Raw genomic sequence first — 17,146 nt, 5'->3', positions numbered from 1 at the left:
TAGACTGAAGTCTTGTAACAGGGTTTCTGCAGATATCATAATGTCAAATTTAAGACTTCTTAAGACCTCTTTAAGACCATAAATTATTACATTTAAGACCTATATCGCAATATCAAAAACACGCAAGAGAAAATGCAAAAACACAAAAGTGTTGGTAAAATAAAATTATTTAAATTGAACAGTACTGAAGACAGGTTAGATGCAACATTGAAGTACAGGAAAAAACAAAGAAACAAACATTTTGAGGCTGATTTTTACTTTCACCTGGCTCCGCATTGTACAGCTCCGCTGACTGTGCGCACTTTACGAAATGCACGAGGCTTTAATACTTGGTGCGTTCATCGTTGTGATATTCTTTAAAACATCAGGAACCAGTCAAAAGAAATCCACCGTAAAAGTCAGACGGATAAACAAAGAAGTACAAAATTTCCGGAATTTTTTATTATTTTTATCATTTATTATGATTACAAAGTTGGGTGACGGGGTGGGGCAGTGGGTAGCACTCTCGACTCAAAACAAAAAGGTCGCTGGTTCGAGCCTTGGCTGGGTCAGTTGGCATTTCTGTGTGGAGTTTGCATGTTCTCCCCGCATTTGCGTGGGTTTGCTCAAGATTCTCCGGTTTTTCCCACAGTCCAAACACATGCATTTTAAGTGAATTAGGTAAGCTAAATTGTCTGTTGTTGTAAATAAGAATGGGTTGCAGCTGGAAAGGCATCTGCTGTGTAAAACATATGCTGGATAAATTGGTGGTTCATTCCACTGTGGCGACCCCAGATTAATAAAGGAACTAAGCCAAAAAGAAAATGAATGAATTATAAAGTTTTATAACTATTGAAGATTTTTTAAATCAAACTTTAATGCATCACTCACTTTTGTTTATATCTCGGACAGTTCTACCTATTAAAGTTAAATATCACTGACAACAGAACATGGGTTGCTCTACAATTATATTTTTTATTCTGGCAAGAATAATAGCAAAAAAAACGTTTAATTATTTTGCCCACTCAACAATTGACACATTATTTTCTGGCTAGTTTCTGTCCTCTACTTATGAGCTGAAAAGGCAATAATGGCCCAACAATCCGGTCCATTATCACCAATAAAGCCTAGAAATTGGGCATCACTATACTGTAAGCCGATATATTCTTTTCCAGTTATCAAAAACATAATTTGTTTCTTAATTTTTGATACATTGTTTTAACTTAAAAAATATACATCTGTGAAAAACCTATAAATGGTGGGAAAACATATTCTGTAATATTAAAACCACCTGGGTCTCCACTTTTGCAATGGCTTCTTTTTTATTGTAACAAACTTATCCCCCAGGTTTTTGCACACTTTTAAACAAAACACTACCTTTCCATGGCTGTTGCAATTTCTAGCCAAGAATTATTGGTCATTTGGTTATCTCTATGGTGATCACGCATGGTCGGATCGTTAAGATGTCTGTACAGCTGTATTGTTTCAGACAAAATCTCTTCAGTGTTTCATATTCAACTCAAATCAAACGCAGCGCAGCGCGAACTGTTCACCCGAAATCATGTCGCGCGAATCCAAAGTGAACCTCCGCAAACACTGCGATGACGTCACATTCGCCGCGCGCACTGAGCTATACATGCTGGTCTTGTTTGTAGTTTTAATACCGCAAATTACATTAGGACTAGTGAAATAAAGAACTACACCACCACGAAACCAAGCAACAACAAAAAATAATTTAGGTGAGCATTAGGAGTAGCGTTACATGGACATCGGAAAAGACCTGTGCAAACATTAAGGACCTAGAACAGCGAATTTAAGACCTTTTAAGGCCTAAAATTTAGATGTTTATATTTTAGACCTTTTAAGACCCCACGGAAACCCTGTGTAAGCCAGATGGCACAGCAGAGGGCAGGTTTCATCCACTTGTTTTATGCGCTTTTTGGATATGCACATAAAAACGGTTGATGGAAACGCTCTAATGCGCAAATGTTTTGAAAACGTTTGTGAATGGAAAAACCAGCAGGCTAAGCACATTGTAAAACATCTAAAGCGTTGTTTTGGTGATTCTAAACCGCCTCAACCATGTCAGTATTATATTATTATATTAATAATGACCTCCAGAATTGTCAAGAGTTTCTGCACTCCGTGTCTCGCGCCTTCAAACGCCAGCGCGCGTTCACTGCGTGTCAGAATTGCCTTCTGATGCGCAAGTCATTTATTAAATGAAGATAATCCCGCAGCTGCTCCTACCGATGCAAATTCAGTTTTTACTTTTGATATTTGTTAATCAGTTAATCAGAAGGTGGCAATCTTGTTCTCTTTGATTTGTTGGATGGAAACGCTGCTTTATTTGCATAGTCTTTTATGCGATATTCCAGTTTTGGGCATACATTTAATTAGCATTTTTAGATGATAACATAGCTCACACTGCATCAGCACAGCTGTCCCCTTCCCTATGTACCTGTAGGTGAACAGCTCCTCCGGGCGTGGCCATGGGCATTCATCCTCTGCTATTTCTTCCTCAGTTCTTCTGTCTTAAATCTCCATATGTCAATTGATAACTTTGTGACTGTATGATGATGACGGTCAGTTCACGTAAATCTGCAGTAGCCTGAACTTGTTTTTAGGTTCAAATATTGTACCAGGCTTTTCATTGGTCCGTTAAGATGAGCTTTTTTTATTGGCTACCGAAATGCTGGTCAGTGCGTGGTTGAAATATTAATTTATTTACAGTACTCTGTAACGAATTGTGATTTTAAAAGTAACGAAGTAGATTACTCGGCTTAATTTGTACTCAAGTACAAGAAAAATTACAGGCTTAAAATTCTACTCATGAAAGTACAATTACCAAAAAAATTTACTTAATTACAGTAAGGTGAGTAGTTGTAATTCGTTACTCCCACCACTGACGGTACCAAAGGAGTAGAGTTAGACTCGCTGCTGGTTTGTTTACAGAGAATTGTTACCAGCATATAGAATTCAGGGAAATGACACCCTAATAATACAATGATGGCCTACAGCTATAAATCATGGTCGACCCAAAATGCAAAGATAACTTGCTGTATTTCCTGTAAAGCGGCTTATGATGCCATTCACATGGCAAATCTAAATGTAAGTAAAATGTGCGGGAAAAGTGGGGAGGGGGTGTTAGTGCAGGGTAACACCTAAGTCAGGGGTTCTCAACTAGTTTGGCCATGGGACCCACATTTTTACATGGTCATCAAGCCGCGATTTTTTCAGGAATTATAATATGATTTTAGGAATTATAATTAATTTGTATTTAAATGTTAACATACACAACTAGTGACAGATAAATTATGAGAAAATCACCAAGACTTACAAATAAACAATATTTTATTGCTGTCATTCAACAAAATGTATCAAATTATAGAAATAATACAGAGTAAAAATGTCAAATACTGTAAACAGTGGTTAGTGTAAGGAAAAGTTAAGTTACCATTAACTAAAATGAACTGTTTATAAAACATTAACACTGATCTGGTTGAACTTAACAGAAACCAGCAAACTGAAGTAAAATTTTTAAAATAATCATAACCATTTTATAATAATCAGCAGTTATTTGCTGTTCTGCTTTTGTGTGGGCTTTCTTGGCCTTTGCTACACGGTGAGCACAGTAAGATGTACTTGTTTTGAACATGAATATGTTAGGCACTTTTGTGATGCCCTCAGCTATTAGAGTTGTCTTAGAAAATAGTCCACAGGTTTTTCCTTGCAACTGGGATGTTTGGTTTCTAAATGTCATTTTAATTTAGGTTTCATTTCTCTCGTTAAAGCACCTCACTACATATGACACTGAGGTTTTAAGCCTTTTTGTGGTCAAAATATGTAAATCCACACTTTACATATTCGGGGTCGTACTTGCGCTGGAATTTCACATGTCAAAAGGCCAAACTGATAAACTTCCGATGACCTGTTATTGTGAACTTTTTTTCCCATTTTATATGGTTCCTTTTACAGCATCGATGTTGTAATGTCATTAAAATACATTCATTTAGTTGCGCAAGCGTAAAACGAGAAAAAAAGCTGTTTACTGGCACGCGCCCCTCAGAATCAGCAGGCTAGCGAAGAAGCTCCATTAAATATACTAGGGTAAAATAAATGCTCATATTATAAAGACATGGCGGGGGGAAATGTAATTTAATGCAGTGCTTCTTGCACAATCTGAGGCCCACTTTATATCGGATATCACTCAGCCAGTGGAGATCGCTGATTTTTAAAGAAAACAGACCTTAAAAGCGCCGGTTTTTGCATTACAGTTCGCCAAAAGCGCTTAACCCAGGTTACTGGCAAATTAAAAGTACCACTAGGATGCTTCGGCACGCGCATTTCAAAATAAAGTCTGATATAAGCAAAATAAGTTAAATATTAAACTTTTGTTGTTGTTTTTTTATCACACACTCTGCGACCCACTGAAAATGTTCCCGCGACCCAACCACCAGTTGAGAAACACTGACCTAAGTTATATGTCATTTGAGAGCATCAGGGGGTCTCTTCGCATATATAGGAGACTCCCAGAACTTCTGGGAGACTTGGGATGTCTGCTGTGCCTAGCATGAAGTACATACTTTCTCACTTAAGGCTGATTTATACTCTGCTTCAAGTGCACACGTATGGTCACGCACAGCCATTGGTCGCATGGTCGCATAGCCCTTGCTGTGGCTGATGCGCACCTTTCAAATAATGTAACTACACATCGCAAAAACGCATAGTGCAAGCTCTGTGATTGGTCTGCTTGGTAGTGTTGACACGCATGGGTGGTGCTGAGAGCCACAAGCCCAATAAAGCGAGTGTTTACAAGTTTGGAGTCCCATGAAGGAGCTCCAGATGGAAACTTTTGTTTTGTGTTTACCTTATGATTAAAGTTGTTGCATGTCCATTGGTTCCCGCCTCTGAATGAGCGAGTTTTATCTACTTGTAGCACTTGGAAAAAACGAAACACCCATAAATACACTCGACACAGAGGAACGTAAAAACATATTGGCAGCTAGCATTTCTGAAGTGTTATTGCAGAGCTACACAAACAGCAATACACAATATGCAGAACTAAACGCAAGGCAGGCGTCGTGGGTCATGCTGTTCTCTCGACGCAGATGTATAAAACAGCCTTTAGGGCTGTCTATGCTAATGAGGGACAGATCATAACTAATAGGGGAAGCTTTCCCACTCTGATGTCATGCACAAAGAAAGAATGTCAATCCAAGTGATTCTGCAGACTGTTTTGTAATAAATTAAATGTGCATTTGTCTTATTGTTATTCAATTCGCAGGATACATGAAGGTTTATGGCTGTAGAAATAGGCTAGCAGAACAAAACACTGGTCTACAGATAACACAAGTTACCCAACATGATCCAGAGCAAAGCCAATTACAGGTACTATCTATCTATCTATCTATCTATCTATCTATCTATCTATCTATCTATCTATCTATCTATCTATCTATCTATCTATCTATCTATCTATCTATCTATCTATCTATCTATCTATCTATCTATCTATCTATCTATCTATCTATCTATCTATCTAATCCTCTTTTCTACATTGGTCTTTCAGGATGTTGAGGTGGACACTTCCATGCTGAGTAATAATCCTCCCGCCCCTGTAAACAGCACCTATGTTGCATTAGAGCTGCCGAAACCACAAACACACGCGTAAAACTGACCTACATGGCATTCTTGCAGAAACTTGTGAAACTGTGGTTTTCAAAGCATTCATGTAGCTGATCGTTGTGTGTTTAGACACATCTGTCTGCACCTCAACCCAGTGAAGTTGTGTTTTGCCAGTTCTAGATGTAGATTTGTTTTTTAGAAGTTTTTAACCAAATGATGACCTGCTAATGTTGACTTCATTAATTTATTTTTGTCAAAGAATATGTTAATATCATTAAAGTTTTTTTTTAAACAATGCATCATGACACAATCCCATTTCTGTGTTAGAATTCTGCAAGGTGCCAAAAAAAAAAAAAAAAACAGGTGTGATTATTTACAGGAAGGGGCCTGTAGAGCTGGTTACAGCCACACAAATGTCTAGATCTATATAAAAAATAGTAACACTAGCTATAGTGCATGCGGAAAGTATTCACAGCGCTTCACTTTTTCCACAATTTTTTGTTACAGCCTTATTCCAAAATGGATTAAATTAATTTATTTCCTCAACATTCTACACACAATACCCCATAGTGACAATGTGAAAAAAAAGATTTTTTGAAACTGTTGCAAATTTATTAAAAATATATATATATATAAAAAAAACTAAAAATTCACATGTATATAAGAACTTTGCCGTGAAGATCTAAATTGAGCTCAGGTACATTCTGTTTCCACTGATCATTCTTGAGATGTTTTAGCAGCTCAACTGGAGTTTACCTGTGGTCAATTCAGTTGATTGGGCATGACTTGAAAAGGCATACACTTGTCTACATAAGGTGCCAGTGTTGACAGTGAATGTCAAAGCAAGGCAAGTCTAGTTTATTTATATAGCTTTTCATACACGGTGGCAATTCAAAGTGCTTTAAATAAACAAGAATAAAAGAGACAAGAGTAAGAAAATAAAAACAAATATTAAAAATGATTAAAAAAAAGCTAAAAAAATACAAATGTGTTAAAACAGGTTCTAAAAGAATGAAAAAGAAGAGAAAAACACAATAGAGTGATCTGTCGGATGTGGCACAGTGCTCATTCAGTAAAGACACTTCTGTCTTGATTTGAATGTGCCTAATGTTGGAGCACATCTCATTATTTCTGGTAGCTGATTCTAGCAGCGAGGGGCATAGTTGCTGAAAGCTGATTCACCCTGCTTTGACTGAACTCTTAGAATTTCTAATTTGTTTGATCCTAAAGATCTGAGTGATCTTTTCAGTTTGTATTCAGTGAGCATATCTGTAATGGATTTAGGTCCTAGGCCATTTAGTGATTTATAGACTAGTAATAATACTTTAAAATCTATTCTGAATGTAAACTGGGTGCCAGTGTAGAGACCTGAGGACCGGTGTGATGAGCTCTGATTTCCAGAATCTTGGCCACAGTATTCTGGATGAGCTGCAACTGTCTGACTGTCTTTTTGGGAAGGCCCTTGAGGAGGCCATTACAGAAATCCACCCTGCTGCTGATGAAAGCATAAACAAGTTTCTGTAAATCCTCAATGGAAACAAAGCATCTGACTCTTGCAATGTTTTTGAGATGATAGTATGCTGATTTACTAACTGCTATGACATGACTATTGAAACTCAGATCTGACTCCAGAGTCACACCAAGATTCTTGACCTTATTTTTTGTTGTTTGACCTTTAGTGCCAAGGTACGCATTCACCTTGAGAACCTCATCTCTGTTTCCAAACGTAATGTTTTCTTTGTTTACCTAAAGGAAGTTTTGGCACATCCAACTGTTCATTTCATCAATGCATTAATTGGCAGGGGTGTCAATGGGGCTGTAGTCATTAGGCATTAAGGCTAAGTAGATCTGAGTGTCATCAGCATAGCTGTGGTAGGAGATTTTTTTTTTTTTCATTATTTGGCTCAGAGGGAGCATATAAAGGTTGAACAGGAGAAGTGCCAGAATTGAGCCTTGTGGGACTCCACACGTCAAGAGTGTCCACATCGACCTATGGTCACCTATACTGACAAGGTAACCTCTCCCTTCAAGGCTTACCAGCCTATCCAGAAGTATGTTGTGATCGATAGTGTCAAATGCAGCACTGAGATCGAGCAATACCAGCACTGTTAGTCTGCCTGAATCTGTATTTAGGCGAATATCATTCATTAACTTTATAAGAGTTTAATCTTAAGAGTATACGATTAAATCAATTTTTCAATGATTTTGCCAATGAAAGGATTGAAAGATTTGAGATTGGCCTGTAATTGCTCAATATAGGGTGTTATCCAGGTTGCTCTTTTTTAAGAAGGATTTGACAACTGCAGTTTTAAGTGAGTTTGGAAAAATCCCTGACAGAAGTGAGGCATTTACTACTTTTAGAAGATCCATTTCTAAACAGTTAAACACCGTTTTGAAGAAGATGTGGGGAGCGTGTCAAGACTGCAGGTTGATGTTTTCATAATTTGCACAATCTCAAAGATTTTACCATTAGTTGCCATGAACTCAGACATAAGTTGTGGTTGAGCTTGTTTGACTTTGACAAAACTTGGCTGTTTAGATGAGCTGATTGCCTTTCTGATATTATTGATCTTATCAGTAAAGAAATGAGCAATCTCATTACATTCATAGCTCACTGAGAATCCTACTGGGGGGGTTCGAGAATTATTGTTGCTGTTTAAAAGGTTTGAAAAGAAAGTCTGTCTAGCAGCGTTTAGTTCCACATTAAAAGCATGAAGACTGTCTTTATAGATATTATAACGGACTACTAGTTTCGTCTTCCTTCACATACTGTACGCTCGGCTTTTTCATGATTTGAACTGCTGTTGATTTACTTACTTTTCTTTAAGGTCCTTTTTTCACTTCAGTCCTCTTCCTGAGTTTAACAGAAGCAATGTCATCTATGACATTCTTAACTTGTTCAGCTTTACCACATTTTAATATATTAAAAAGACATAAATTGAGAAATGGACTGTTGTTGTTTGTTAAAAAGGATAGAGCGAAACAATAAAAATGTTCATTTTTAGTTCAGACTGATGAGTATTCCAGGATGAGGGGCGGCATGACTAAAGGCTCGCTTTCCTATTTCAGTTCGAACCTGGGGAACAGTCAAATGATAAGATTCACTTGAACGTAAGGCATACTGGCTTTTAGACTAAGAAGGGAACATAGGTATGAAGGCACCATTCCCAGAAGAGCCTTGTAGACCAGAGTCAACCAGTGGGTGTACCTTCTTACATACAGAGAAGGCCACTCAACTTTAGCATACAATTCCCAATGATGAGTATATTAGAATATTTTTTGCTTTTCAATAAGTTTTGCTTTTCACATTATTATTCATTTAACATGAACACAAACAATGAACTTACTCACATAGCAAAATTTCTCTGGCCCAGCTCTGGCCCACACAATCAGGTTTTGCTTGGCCCACATGACGCAGTGAATTATGCTACATGACTGGACCAAGTCTGTCTTCCAGACAAGGGCCAAACATGGACCATATCTGGGCCAAGTCTCAGCCAAGTTAAAAACTCATAACTGGGCCTAAACTGGGCCAGATAGGTTGGTGTGTCACGATTTTAATAAAATTTATAATCCTATGAATCATTACGCTCACTATGGGCATGCTTTTTTCTCAAAGTGACCTGATTGGTTGAATTTTTTTCTTTTCTCAAAAATTATTTTATGTATTTTTAATGTGTGTCAAGACTCGCCAAACTCACGTGGTCCATTTATACATTTTTAAAATCTGGGCCAATTACTACGTTTTACATTTGGCCCTTAATATTGTGTGCTGCCTTAATGACGGTGCCACTTCTGACAAACCCGGGCCACGTTTGGCCCACACGCTGCATGCCAGTGCCGGATGAATGCCTGCTGTGCCAGCTTTATGCCAAATCTGGGTCAGAATTCTTTGTCACTAGGGTATGGCTCTTTTAAGCTTATTCTCACGTCTGAGCTCCAGGCAGTCAGCAGGAGCTCTGAGTACACCTGCCAGGCAGGGAGCAGCTGAATGTCCTTTCTGAATCTGCCGCTGAATCTCTCTGTAGGTTGTTTTTAATTCTGACAAAATTTATATTAGATAAAGATGTCAATTCGGCACGAACATATCATTTGAAGGGCCTTCTGCTTATTTAACCCTTACAGACGTTGGCAAAGTCTTGTAGATTGTCTTGCAGTATTTTGGCTAAAAATATTAGGGGAACGAAAAAATCAATAGACTAATGTTCTTCATAGCTGAAAACATCATACATGCTCAGAGGAGTCTGTGCTCACCTCTTAGAGCATTCTGATCAGTTGAAGAAAAAATATAAATCTAGTGGGAATACATGATCTTTTATTCAAAATAAACCAGGGCTAAGCATAACATGTTTACACATTTTTATAAAATAAGTTGGTCAACTAGTAATAAGTGTTTTAAGTTTAAAATGTCTAGAAAGCAATAAATTACTATTTTGACAGTGTTTTCTTGAATGCATATTGCACAAAATTGAGATTCTGCTGCCAGAGATGCAATCTTTTCAGTCACAAACTGCTCTCGGCACATCAGCATTTTTAAGCTTATTTGACAGATGTGCTCTTGTTTTACATTGTTGCAATTCTTTAAACGTGCTGTTAATAAAAGAAATGCATCATAACTTTGATGCATTTCCCCCCCTTCATTTATAGAATATATCCAATAATATAATAAATAAACAATTAACAATAAACAATTGAACTTTAATAAAGCAAAATTTGGTGTGATCATTTTCTGGCAGCAAACCAGAAAATAAGTTGTACAGACTTCATGCAAGCATGTCAAGGTGCAACTCCACAGAAGACCACTGGGGGACACTAATAGACCATGATGTCTAAATGAAAATGACCTCATCATTTTCACCCCCTTGCGTGGTTTTGAAGCTTTTTGAGTTTCTTTCTGTTTTCATATTTTGAAGAATGCTGGTGAATGCAACCAACTCACATCCATGGTGGGGAAAATACTATGAAAGTCAATTGGTGCCAACAACCTTCTTTGTGTTCAACAAAAGAAATAAACTCAAAATGTGAGTAAAACCCAATCCTAATTCTATTTTTGTACCCCTACCCCTTGTGTGAAGGGCAAGGGCTTCAAAATTACCCCTAAGAAAAGGGACTATACAGCACCTGCACACTTCATCATATGTCATCACAATCTTATGCTTCAGATGAGATCAGATGATTGTGACTGCTGTAGTTATTCTAGTTGTGTTATTTTATGTAATTTATCTTTATGAAGTCACTGAAGGCAACAGTATCATGTCATCATAACCATATAATGTGGCAATAAGCTCTTAACCGTAGTGTGCATTTACACCATGGCCACATTCATCAATGTAAGCGCAAGAAAACAACATTAACAGTAAAGCAGACTCAAAAAAAAGTCATTCCCTGCCGCTAGACTTTTCTGACAGGGTATTCGAGTGTCAGAACGTTGTGTGACTGCTATACAGGAGTTAATTGATTATAGACAGTGAAATTTTGCTGTTTTTATTTTAGAGTTTTTTTAAGCATGACGGAAATTTTGCTGTTTTTATTTTAGAGTTTTTTTAAGCATGACGGTAAAACACAAACGGGGTTGAAATTGTATTCAAACCATACCTGTCAACTCTCCCATTTTTTCCGGGATTCTCCTGTATTTTACAGTTCTATCGCGCTATCATACCGTAAAGGTATTTTTCTTTATTTCTCCCATATTTTCAGTCTTTCTCTGAAGGGTGGCAAATAAACATTTAAAGGGTCGAACCTCCATATACGCAACATATACCGCCGAACCACCAGGGGCCGCCTCTTGCTCTTAAATATGAGTCTGTTCTGTGCTTTCGCTTTGTTTAGACCTGAAAACACCGTGAAATAAAATAAAAAATTAAAAAAAACACTGCGATTCCCTTTCTTTTCACCCCTTTGAGGATATTGTAGCAGGGTGGAATATCCCTTTATAGCTATTGCCTGGTGTAACACTAACTTGTGGAGCCTATAAGAACCTGGTTGACTATCACTGTAGTTTCTATTGGCTGGGTTATGCTAAGTCATCGAACCTATCAGATCCCAGTTAGGAAGTATAAAAGTTAAGCGCGTTTGGTAACTCTGTATGTGACACCTGTGTTGCCGTCATTTTTTCTGATGGGTGAACCCTTCCGGTTGGAAGTAACGGTTAGTGCGGAAGTTGTGAGTTTTTGTACACTTCAGTATATTTGGGTAGTAACTGTAGTATACGTGTTGCCAGGATTGACTGGTTTGGTCCTCAGCTGCTCTGCATCAGACACTGTTCATTTGGTGTGCTTTCTGCCTGCTCTGGTTCTCGGCGCTTTGATGTGCGTTGGAGACTTCCGATTTAGTGTTTACCAATAACTTCCGATGTTTGAAGAGTGATGCCATGTCCTAACATCTGTGTATGGCGGAGCGTTTGTTTGTTTTGATTTTGTTTTCTTTATTGTAATTTGTGGCTTTGTGCCAAAAGGTGACTGTGCACAAGGGTTTCTATAATTAGTGGTGACCAAGTCTGACAACTGCGGTGGCAGCTCTGTTGTTTGCCGGGGCCTTATTCCGTGATTTTGTTTCTTTATATATTATGATTTTTATAGTTTCCTTGTTTGAATTGTTATATTTGTATTGTAATTTGTGTTTTTGTTATGCATTTGAGAGATTTTTGCTAATTTCCTCTTTCTGTTCAGGTCCATTCTAAATTGTTTACTTATTGGTTGTGATTTTTATATTTTTCTTTAATAGTTTCATACTCCATATGGCCATCTTCAATATCTCATTCATCCTCTTGTGGACTACATTACCCAGCATCCCTCACAATTCTCAGCTTCTTCCACAGAGCCATCAAACACTAAAGTCAGGTCTCTAGTCTTTACTGCTGAAATAGGAAAATAAACTGACTTCTCTGTGTTTGGTTTCAGTGTATAAAATAAAGTGAATTAATTGCATTTCAGAAATTAAGTGTTCTTGGATCCTGCAAATAAACATCAAACTAAGAGAAACAAGGTGAGAATGAAACCACTTCCTCTTGAGTCACATTTCAGTGACTCATGACTTCAGTGACTTCCCTTAAATTAAAAACATTAAAAAGTGTTTTGAAAAAAAGAGCTTTAACTTGGTTGTACTGTATGTACTTGAAGCTGAATTTATCACAGCTGGTAGAAAAAGTGGAGCACTTTAAAGTCATTCGGCCCTATCATACACCTGGCGCAGTGTGGCGCAAGGCGCGGCGCAAAAGTCTTTTGGTAGTTTCAGCTTGGCGCAAGAGTCATTTTGAGGCGTTGCGCTACGCTGTTTAAATAGCAAATGCATTAGCGCTCATTTGTGTGCCCATAGGCGTTCTGGTCTAAAAAGGAAGGCGTTCTGAGGCGGACCGCTGGCGCGTTGCTATTTTGAGAAACTAAAATAGATTTTTCATTAGACCAAAACTAACCCGGTCTAAACTCCGGCGCAGAGTTGCGCCTCTCTTACACACTGCTTAATACGCACAAGAGAGCAATAGGCAAATATCTTTATATATAAAAAAAAATAAATATTAAGGATATATATATATATATATATATATATATATATATATATATATATATATATATATATATATATATATAGGATATAATAAGAATAGATATTGGATATAAATATAAAGGATTAAAATTTTACAAAACATATTATTTTCTAGCCTATATAAATATGAAAAATCACTGCTTTTATGTCTTCTTCATCTCGGGAGGCTTTTTCAGTTCATTCATAACAATTTGCTTTTGTATAATGTTATTATTATTAGCAGTATTATTTATTATATCCATATTTATATTTGTTTTATTAAAAACAAGCTTAGATTTGCCCACCTGTCAGGTTTTAGACCAAATGGGGCACAGCATGTGTTTTAGGATATAACTCAGGTTTTGAGCACATTTTATTATTATTTTTTTTTATTAGTTTGCTGGAAATTAGAACTGAATTTAGAAATAGTTTTGAAACGAATATTTGCGCTTAACAAACAAAACTATTTATTTATAGACTTATTGATGTCTGTGCGTAAAGGTATCCCTATCCAAGAACGAATGTGAAAGTAGAACCATTATCTCTCGTTCTCACGCAGTAGATGCTCTGTTTAACAATTTTCTGTTAAAAACAAACTGTTAACTGTTTGCTAGTAAAATGCTAATTTTTTCCACTTAGACTTACTTTGCGTCCTGTAAATAGCGAATGCACTCTTGGCGCGACGCAGCTGACTCTTAAAGGGAATGGGAGATGAGACTCTAATTCAGGGGTCACCAATCTGGAGGGCCGGTGTCCCTGCTGGGTTTAGCTCCTACTTGCCTCAACACACGTGCCTGGATGTTTCAAGTATACCTAGTAAGACCTTGATTAGCTTGTTCAGGTGTGTTTGATTAGAGTTGGAGCTAAAATCTGTAGGGCACCGGCTCTTCAGGAACAAGTTTGGTGATCTCAAATCTCTAATTGGTTTATTCTCAAAACACACCATAACAACATAACTCATTAAAAAAATAAACTCAACCCTTTTAGATCATGCGCAAGGCAGATTTCCCGTCCTTAAAAAAACGCGTCCTGACACGCCCTGAAAGCGTTTGCGCCCTGCGTTTTGCGCTCTGCGCATGGACCGTCAAAATAGAGCCCGTTATGACTAAATTCCTGCTTCATAAAGCAGCGTCAGTATTTACTGATTAGGCAAATAAACTGCACAGCTAAGCTGAGACAATAATAATAGCTTTTTTTTTTTTTTAATAATAGCTTTTTACATTATCAAGGTTACAAGCAAAAGCAAAATCTAAAAAATATTTTGGGGAAGTGTTGAGTCAGTTTGATAAACTTCAGTGATTAAGGCCCCGTTTACACTAGTGCGATTTAGTTTTAAAACGGCATTTTAGATCAAAAATGATCCGCGTCCATTAGCGTTTCACCTCAGAGCATATCTCCGTCCACACTACGCCACCAAAAACGTATATCACGTGACCATTCGCGCACTCTGGGCAAGCGTGTTCTAGTATAAACAGGAAGCATGTGTCTCGCTCAGCATTTGGTTATTGTTAGTCAACAAACGCCGGTTGAACAATGAATGTGATGGCAAAGAAAGCAAGAGAGGTCTTTTTGTGGACAAATGACGAGGTCGAGTTTTTTACTAAACGTAACAAATGAATAACTGAACAATAGCGCCTAAAACAGTCAATAGTGCAAACAACACTCCAATTTATGTGTCCATGTTGTTGTTTACAGTGAAGCCTGGTCTGCTGTTTTCCGGTAGCGTTAAAGCCATGTGTTATAGTCATGTGATAGGGGCTTGACAAATAAGGGAAGGATACACAATGAAACAAAAGCCCCAATCAGGTAGGGAATCTCAGCAGCCCCGCCTCCATTTTCAGATGTCTCCGTTTTTCCCCATTCACACTGAGACAGAGCAGCAGCGTTTCAGAATGAAAACACCTCTCCACCGTTTGGAAAACGCTCCGATATCGGCGCTCGAAAACTCCGGCGTAGTGTGGACGGATGGCGTAACTGTGGCAAAACTTATGCGTTTTCAAACTAAAACGCATTAGTGTAAACGGGGCCTAAATGTTCATGAACGCATGTTGTGCTTTAGGCCCCGTTTACACTAGTGCGTTTTAGTTTTAAAACGGCGTTTTAGAATGAAAACGATCCGCGTCCACACTCGCGTTTTACCCAGCGTTTCTGAACTGCTCTCCGTCCACACCAAAACGCTGAAAACGCACATCACGTGACCACACAGACACTCTCGGGCAAGCGCTGGAGCCCATCTACCCAGATGAGAGCTCTGCTAGTCGGACTTCTCATCAAGCATCTACCGCTGGATCTAATCTCACTATATTTATTTATTAAACGGGATATTTCATTCATCTTGTTGTCTTTATCTAACGACATATTCCCTGACTTTGGGCATTGGAATCTATTACTTGTTCTCAGGTAACGTGTTTTGGCTAAGCGCAAAGATAAGTTAATGATTAATGTAACCACGTAGCCTATTCTGTATATTGACTGATCGCTTGCCTTTATTTCCTATAATGTATAAACTTATTGTATGTTATACTTTTATAATGGCCATTATCGATTATTAAAACTGATATTCAGCAAAAGAGTGTGTGTGTCGTCGTATTTTCACTGAAATTGAAAGGAGGTAGTGGTTATCGGCTCCGTTTTGTTATAAATATCCACACAGTGAAGATGACGCTCATGCAGCACGACGCCTCAACATTTCTGTCTAAGTTGCTAATATTAAAATGAAAATAGGCAGTTCCTTAAATCATGTTCACATTTTATTGTTGAGAAAGTGAAACAACGTAGCCAGGGTGTTGTGAATAAAGTTATAAAGTACACTGTTCCCTTTGAAGATTTACCCGTGTCCTCGGTATAGTCTGTTGTCCATATTAAACTGAGAAGAAGAGACTGCAGCCCTGATCAAACTTGCGAAGTCTGAACTTACACGGAGAGAATGCAGGACTGAACTGTGTGTGGGCTAATTAATATTCAGGAAAAGCCCCAATCAGAGAGGCAAATGTCTGCAGCCCCGCCTCCATTTTCAGATGTCTCCGTTTTCCATAATCCACACTGAGACGGAGCAGCAGCGTTTTAGAATGAAAATGGCCTCTCCAGCGTTTTCGAAACGCTCCGTTTTCGGCGCTCGAGAACTCCGACGTAGTGTGGACGGTTGACGTAACCGTAGCAAAACTTATGCGTTTTCAAACTAAAACGCATTAGTGTAAAGAAGGTGTGAAATGACACCGTTTGCTGATGTTCATGTCTCACGCAACCCTGTCAAAACCATTGCAGTGTAATGAGTTTGCAATGGTGTTTTGAAATGGAATTATTATTAAGAAACATGTATGTGTGTGTTGAAATATAAAATCTAAAGCCTACAGTAATCATACTTTTTGTCAGGGCTCAGTTATTTAGATTTGTGTCTTTATTTTGTGTCCAGTGTTGTGGTATTTTTAATCCTTTGAGCTGGTTGTTCATTTGTTTGAGTTCTGGTGGCCGTGGCTAGGGTTGCTGTTCTCTTTCAAACATTTGTTCGTTATCTTACTATGAGAACCGCCTTGGGCATGACCGATCCTGGAAGGAACAATTACATCACGTCTGTCGGCTGGCAGACCAATCATGGCAGTGACACGGAGGACCCGGCTCCAGCATATAAGCCACTGTCTGCAATCTATACTCTATTCTTGATCTCTTTCCCATGAAGTTACATTTTGGAAGCTATCCTCAGCAGATTGCAACAAAGTGACTCTTTAAACTGTATTTCCTGCAGTGTGAACCAGCACAATAAGGTGGGCTTTCAACATTACTTTCCTGAGCAGTTACAGTTTGTTTTCAACATATAGAGAAGCACTTTGTGAGTCACTCAAGTATCTACAAAAATTTTAAGTTTGTTCCTGTGCATCGAGGCCAAGGGCCAAGGGCGCAGATGAGGGTAAAAATAAATCCCCCAGAAAATGCACTCCAAAATTTAGAGCTACACTCCCCAGTTCCATCTCTGGATGGCGCTGCTAAGCAAATGAGAGGTTCAGCAGCTCAAGTGTATCTG

At 38.1% G+C, this 17,146-nt stretch overlaps 1 protein-coding gene across 1 annotated transcript in view; it reads left to right on the top strand.

The window, feature by feature from the left end:
* LOC101883412 (uncharacterized) overlaps nt 1–17,146 on the top strand; it is a 31,755-nt gene that overhangs the window by 3,563 nt on the left and 11,046 nt on the right. Inside the window, exons 5-6 of the mRNA XM_021473537.3 lie at nt 5,267–5,370; nt 5,552–5,579. Of these exons, the coding sequence (XP_021329212.2) occupies nt 5,267–5,370; nt 5,552–5,579 (132 nt within the window). The remainder of the gene's footprint in view (nt 1–5,266; nt 5,371–5,551; nt 5,580–17,146) is intronic.

The sequence above is a fragment of the Danio rerio genome, chromosome 22, assembly GCF_049306965.1.
Source record: "Danio rerio strain Tuebingen ecotype United States chromosome 22, GRCz12tu, whole genome shotgun sequence".
In the NCBI taxonomy this organism is placed as follows: domain Eukaryota; kingdom Metazoa; phylum Chordata; class Actinopteri; order Cypriniformes; family Danionidae; genus Danio; species Danio rerio.
This window is presented reverse-complemented; position numbering and strand designations above follow the sequence as displayed.